This window comes from Euprymna scolopes, chromosome 15 (assembly GCF_053919585.1).
Source record: "Euprymna scolopes isolate OS-2025 chromosome 15, ASM5391958v1, whole genome shotgun sequence".
Lineage (NCBI taxonomy): Eukaryota > Metazoa > Mollusca > Cephalopoda > Sepiida > Sepiolidae > Euprymna > Euprymna scolopes.
Window position 1 is genome coordinate 88655142 of NC_136496.1, and position 7026 is coordinate 88662167.

General features: G+C 31.9%; 1 protein-coding gene across 1 annotated transcript in view; it reads right to left on the bottom strand.

Annotated features, from left to right (window-relative positions):
- The window catches only part of LOC145293967 (calcineurin subunit B type 1), a 113309-nt gene extending 106322 nt beyond the window's left edge, over window positions 1-6987 (bottom strand). The window contains exon 1 of the mRNA XM_080140842.1: window positions 6848-6987. Coding sequence (XP_079996968.1) covers window positions 6848-6850 — 3 coding nt within the window. The 5' untranslated portion in view covers window positions 6851-6987. The remainder of the gene's footprint in view (window positions 1-6847) is intronic.
- Window positions 6988-7026: the final 39 nt, after the last annotated feature.

Here is a 7026-nt window from a genome sequence, read left to right on the forward strand (position 1 = left end):
TCTCTGCTCTGAAAAAGCTTGCCGGAGAAGATTTTGACAATGTCTACCATATCCAGGTTCAAAATCGGCAGCCTTATAACTCTTGCTTTCATTATTTTATTCTCACATTCTATGAACGAGGTTTCTGACAAAGGGGAAAAATTGCTGTTTTCTGGATTGAAGTCTATCCATCAAACACTAATAATTGGATAGTTTCTGATCTTTTTTAGCTCCATACATTAAGTGACTTCATGCTTTCTCTAGAGAGATTTCCATGAAAAATATTTTTACACTGCCTTGAAAATCTTCATATGGAAGTATCTTGGCCTTGTTACATGGCTTGTTGCACTATTTTTGCCAATAAATTTGAATTTAAACAGTTCTTAAGATTTTGGGAGCACACTAAAGTATAAAGCTGGCAATTTGACAATCTCTCTTAATAAAAATACATTCTAAAACGGTAGGGAAACATAAGTAGGGTTGCTCATAGAGTGACTACAGCAATTTTATAGCCGCAAATATGATTGTGATGCATAGTTGAACCGGTTGGATACTGGTGGATACATCGGTGAAGAATTCATCTAGTTGATGAAAGATCCTTTTCATTGGAATTAATGACTGTGCCTATGTATTTACAATATAAGCACATTTAAGTAGATATACAAGGCACTAGAAATATCTGTTCAGACAATAAAAAAAAAATCTATGTTTAATGTCATCAAAGCTACAGAACACTATAACAGATTAAATTCTGATTGGGAGAGGGTAGAGGGATAAAGCCACCACCACCCCCAAAAGTCTTAAAAGCCCATTCAAAAATTGTAGAGTAACTCCAGATTTAGTGACAGTTATGCAAGCTGTAGTAAATAAAAATGAATAAATAAATTTAAAAAAATAAAAATAAAATAAAAAATAAATGAATAAAAATAACAAATTTAAAAAAAATAAATAAAAAATAAATAAACAGCAAACTTGATAGTAAAGATTGTTTTGAGGCAAGACAATGAAAGAAAATAAAAAAGCTGTTATAGTAATAACAGTATCCAGACAGACAAGAATTAACTGCTACGCTTCTTGACTGCTTTTTTTTTCTTCAAGGGAGTTACCATTTATCAAGACCTAAAGGCCACTTAAGGATAAAGGTTAATAAGTGTACAGTCGGTAGTCAGCGGGACAACAGTTTAGAAATGTTTAGCAGTGGAAATTGGGTAGAGTTTGATTATTTAAAGAGAGGGCTCAACAAGAGCTTTTACTTTGGACTGGAAAACAATCATATTGCAGTCAACTGGAAAGCAGGTTAGCAGAACAGTTCCACACATGAGCAGTTCTCGAAAAGAAGTTTTGTTTAAGGAATTTGCATTTGAATTTAGGCACAGAGAGTGGGAAAAATTCTTGACAGTGGCTGCAGCTAGACAAGTGTTTTTTGTGAAAGTTTGGCAAGGGAGGCTATAGATTGAAACTTAGATGAACACTTGCTATGAAAATAATGATAGAGTAGAGACAAGTTTGAAACATCTCTTCCGTGTGAAAGAGGTTGCAGGGAAGAGAAAAGGATATCACCTAGTAGGTTTCAAAGCTGGTTTTAAACTTTTCGCTCTGAGCAGATTTAGCAACTACTAGCAATAGTGCTCCATTTTATGATGTATCTGGCTCCTATACAGGTTGACGATTGCAAGAGTAAGATACCCTCTGGAGCGGTAGAATGATGCAACTATTTTTTCATAGGATCCAGGATTTTAGAAAGGATTGAATGGAATAATGTTTATTACTAATGGAGGTTCAGTATCTGTCTGAAGCTGAAACTATACTATTACTGGTGCTTGTTTAGATTGTTGATCTTTTAAAACAATGCATTTCAGGTGAAAACATTATGTATTTAATGTTTAAATTAGTATAACTTCAAAAAAATTACACAAAATAATCTAATAGAAGATGCTAGATGTATTAAAATAGCAAAAAGAAAAAAAAAAAAAAAAAAAAAATTACTAATTACATTCTGACATTGGGCTTAAAAATGTCTAACCCTTAATTTAAAATCAAGCAAAACAAGTCAGTTTGTTATTGTGCCGAATTGGTTGCACAACTTTTCCACATTAAAAACATACAATGAAACTTAATATAAATTCTATTTTTACTTGTAATTATTTTTCTACTGGATCATTTAATAATTTTTTTAATTTATACTAATTTCCACATGATATGCAAGTACAAATTAATGTTTCCACGTGAAATGCATTGGTTTAAAACATCAACCTAAGCACCCTATTATTTTCATATCTGAAACTATACCATTAGTACCTTTCAATGCATAATTCAGTGAGGGGAGAGTAGTGTATCAGTTTTGTGATCATGATACCATCCTTCTAGGCATTAAGTCCTTTGCAGGAGGACAGCATAGTATATGTTCATTAGTCATATATACTAATACATTTTATATTCGTAATGGAGGAAGGATGAACCATTTAAAAGGCAATAGTATTTTGTTATGGCAAATAATTGGTTAATAAAAATGTTTTTCGCTTTCAAAGTCATTTTTTCTTGCATGGTTTATCTTGCAAAGAACAGAAATTTGTATTGACTATATAATCCGGTATAGATCAAGACCCGGGTGATCATAGGATCCAGTGATACTGGATTTTAATACTGTACATTTAAGCAGATACCCAAAATCAATAAGCTATTTCTGCTTTAATGAACAATGTTGAATAAGTGATCTTAGCCAAGTCAATTTAGATACTTGCAGAGCTGAGAAACTGGGTTATTTTGATAAAACATATTGATTTTAACTTCAGGAAAAGTCAATGTCGAGTCTCAGACTCAAAATTACAGAAAAATCAGAGAAATCATATCAACAATAGGTGCTGGTGAAGATTAGTGATCTTTTAAACCAACGCATTTCAGATAAAAACATTACGTACTTAAGTGTCATCTCGAAATTAGTATAAATTCCCCCCCCAAAAAAAATTAAAATGATTCAATAGATGTACTAAATGTATTAAAAAAAAAAAATTTAAAAAAAATCATCCAAAATTATGTTCTGAGATTCTGTGTTTAAAAATGGCGAACCCTTAATTCAATGCAAGGGTTATCTCCCTTGTGTATCATACTGAATTAGGTCTCACAACTTTTCCACATTAAAAACATACGATAAAATTCGATAAATTTTATTTTTATTTGCAATTTTTTTTACTGGATCATTTTTCGTAATTTTTTTAATTCATACAAATTACTACACGAGTACGTAATGTTTTCACTTGAAATGTGTCGGTTTAAAAGATCTCTAATCAACACAATCATTCAACAATGCAAGTAGAATGTGACACAAAGATGAAACAAGTCTTGCAGTCACGATTCATTTATTGTATACAATCTCGTAACACCTATAATCGCAATAACTACTTTTTTGTTTTGATGATGTAAATAAATAAACAAATAAATAAAAAATAAATAAAAATATTATCACATAATTTCATTCAGGATTATACTGTCACAGGAACCCTCGAGTTTACGTCAAATTGGAGTATAGTTCAGTTGAGATACCATGAGATTATTTTCCCATGCATCACGCCCTCCTTTCGCGTCTGTTTTCCGATCGGAGAATCGCAACGGACGGAGACCATGGCAAACTTGGCATCCATCTACAAAATCTCTTTTTTTACTGATCTTGTATCTAACTTTGGTAATTCGGCGAATTACTAATTCGCTGTTATAGAAGAACGCGAGAAAAATCTGGCAGTTTTGTTTTGTTTTTGTTATATATATATTATTAAATGAGGGACCATTTCCATAGAAAAAAAGAGTAATATGCATCTAAAGTTGAGGAAAAAAAACACGCTTGCAAAGTATCATCGTTATGTGAAAAAAATCGAAGCAAAACAAAATGGCAGCCGAATTTGAACTGATGTCATGTTTATCTAACGTCGAAATTCATTTAATATTTATTAATAATATAAAGTGATAATATATAACGAAAACAAAGCTACTTTTGATATATAAACAGATTTTTTTTCTCGCGTTCTTCTTTGGCCGCGATCTTTATAAATTACCCTAACTTTGCTATGGGCGGTGGAGGTAGAATAAATAAGCTTGACTAGCTTTTAGAAGCTTACTCTAAAATGGTTGTTAATAATTGCAACTAATTCTTGACACTTGCACAGAAAGCAGGCCAAGCAGCTTACCTTCCCCGCTCGCCAGTTTTGACAAGATTTAGGATTACCTCACAAAACCTAATAACAACAGGGGGGGGGGGGATTAAAAAAAAAAAAAAAGTTTGGTCTAATAATCAAGCCAACATGTTTTAAACACAAGTAAGCAACTAGGAGTAAAGTATGGAGAAATAGTTATTTCATCAAGACCAGTGGGCGAAAAAAATGAGTCATTAAACAGACATGGATAATTTAATTTTAAATTAAACGTTTCGTTTATTCCTGGTCTTTATAGAAGAGAAAGTAGATTGAAAAATGATTAATGAGGTTTTAGTGTAAATGACGAACGAGGTCAGTTAATAATAATTAATAAATCGAAAAAACACGAATGCGAATGATATGTAAAAAAAAAAATAAAAAATAAAAGAGAAAATATAGAAATAATTCTACAATTTACAATAAAAAAGGAAGGGGGTGGGAAAAAGTGAAATGTACGAGTAATGAAATTTGAAAATTAAACCGACAAGAAAACGCAAAAACCACCCACACAGAAAAAAGTCAAATATGAATACACTAAGTGTGTACTACATAACCGGCGATACCCAGGAGTCTTTACTTCAATTTTAGTTTCGCCCACCCCTACCTTTTCTAAACTTATTTTTAATACCATTTCGGGTGATTACGGACCATACTACATTTTTTTTCTTTAGACGAAATTTTAAAGTTAAATTCAATTTTTAATTCTTACAGTATCTTGTTTCTTAAATTGTTAGGTGACAACATAGAAAACGCCCTTTCCATGTTAAGAAGGGATTTTTAAATGTTATTATTTCAACACTGTCCGTATTCTGTAGCAGTACAAAAAAAGAAAAAACAGATGTAAGTCCCGTAAAAGTGAGAAACGCAGACACGAGAAATGTTAATCGCTTAACACTTATAAAGTAACAAGGTTTTATGAAAATTTTTTCTGTTTATGATTTTAACGTAACGATTTGGTGTTTTTCTCAACCCGTGTGTAAAATTGAGTTGGGGCACTTGTTATCATACACTAATGTTTTTAATAGTCATCACCACTCACCAGACATGTGAATAATGGTTCCTATCCAGAATTCAGCCTAAAAATGCAGAAAAGTCGTCACAGAACAAAAATATCAGATTCCAAAAATCACATCTAAATTGATTAAGTATTTTTTATGTAGAAATTCATTTATTTATTTTACAATTAATAGCATATTGTCGCCATTATACGACCGATTTTAAAATCTCGGTAGTTAGAGTTGTCGCTTTATTAAATAGGGCGGATCAAGACACTATTCGATTCTCTTAGTTAAAAAAAAAAGAAACTATAAATTTACGAGATTTTTGGAATATGACATTTTTGTTTTGTGATATACGTACCCATCACTGATGGGTACGTACAAAAATGTTTTTTTAATAAGTTGAATTCTGGACTTGCACCATTACTGCTTTTGTTGTTTTACTTAATATCATTACAGCTGAGCTGCAATCAACAATGATAAGAATGCTATAAAATACGAAGAGAAGAGCTAATATTAGGTTTACGTACCCCTGAATAATATAAAAAAGGTATTTTTTTTACGAGAGTATCCAGCGTAGTATAAACACTCCAAACCTCCCTATGTTAAGAACGACTTTTAGAATAAACACCTCGAAAGCCGTTCTTAACATGGGGAGGCTGTGGTGTGTGTTTATACTAGGCTGAGTACTGTCGTTAAAAAAAAAATCCCTGTTGTCATGAAATCGGGAGGAGATGGGAAAGAAAACACGAAATGTTTAGAGAAATTCTTTCCATGTAATATAATAGCAAGGTGGTGATAGTATCATCGTCATCATCACTTGTGATTTTTTTCCACACAAGAAAGTATTAAAAGGTGTTACGATTTGTATTGCAAGGAGAGAAAGAGAGGAAGAGTACTACTGCAGCTTCTCACCTTACCCCCACAGATCAGATGATAAAGGCTTAAACAACAAGTTTTTAAATAAGTCTATAAAAGTAACTAATATCGAAATAATGGATTTAACGGTCATTATTTTTTTAGTATAATCCTTCGACTTACGATTAACAAAAACTAGATATCATAGTTATGACTTTACTGAAAACAAACATTCCGTTAAAAGAAAATTGTTTAATGGATTTGATCGATTTTAAAATACTCGAATGCAATTTTTAATTAAAAAAATAATAACAACCCAACTTAGAATAAAAGCATCAGTGATGTCTATCGTTAGCAATAAATACTAGGATAGGCTTAACGTCGTATCACCTGTGTTGGTATCCAATTTCGCAAACAAGTTAGTTAAATAAATAAAAACAAATACTGCGTTCAAAAATCTTAATTTATTACTATTATTTGCAAGCGTGTGTGATGAATTGCAGCATTTTTTTTTAGACGACTTGTGCATTTTTAAAGAAAAGTGCAAATATAAGGTTATTTTACGAAAGTGATGATCAATCCGCTTGAATACGGAGAGAAAGAAGGAAGGGAGGAAAGTCTTTGGATCTAGAGAGGATATCGTCGGTTATTCGATTAGAAAAACGGCTATTCGTTCATTTTATGCAGGTTAGAAATAGAAATTGACAAGACAAATCCAGTCGAAAAATATGGCACGAAAAAGGGGAGATTCTTCTACAAGTTTATATATATATAAGTAAAACAAAAAAAATAAATTAATATATATTTAAAAGAAAAAAAAAAACTCACCATATTCGGAGTCAAATCCCTGCACTTGTCCTAGACGAGGATAGGGGTTATTGACAATTGTGGTCGTCGTCCTGTCAAATTGTACGTTTCTAAAAGCACAGAAGAAAACCTTTTCCTAACTCGGCCTCGCTTCCTTCTTGCTAAATATGACAGAATAGAGAAGACGATAAGAGGCTGCT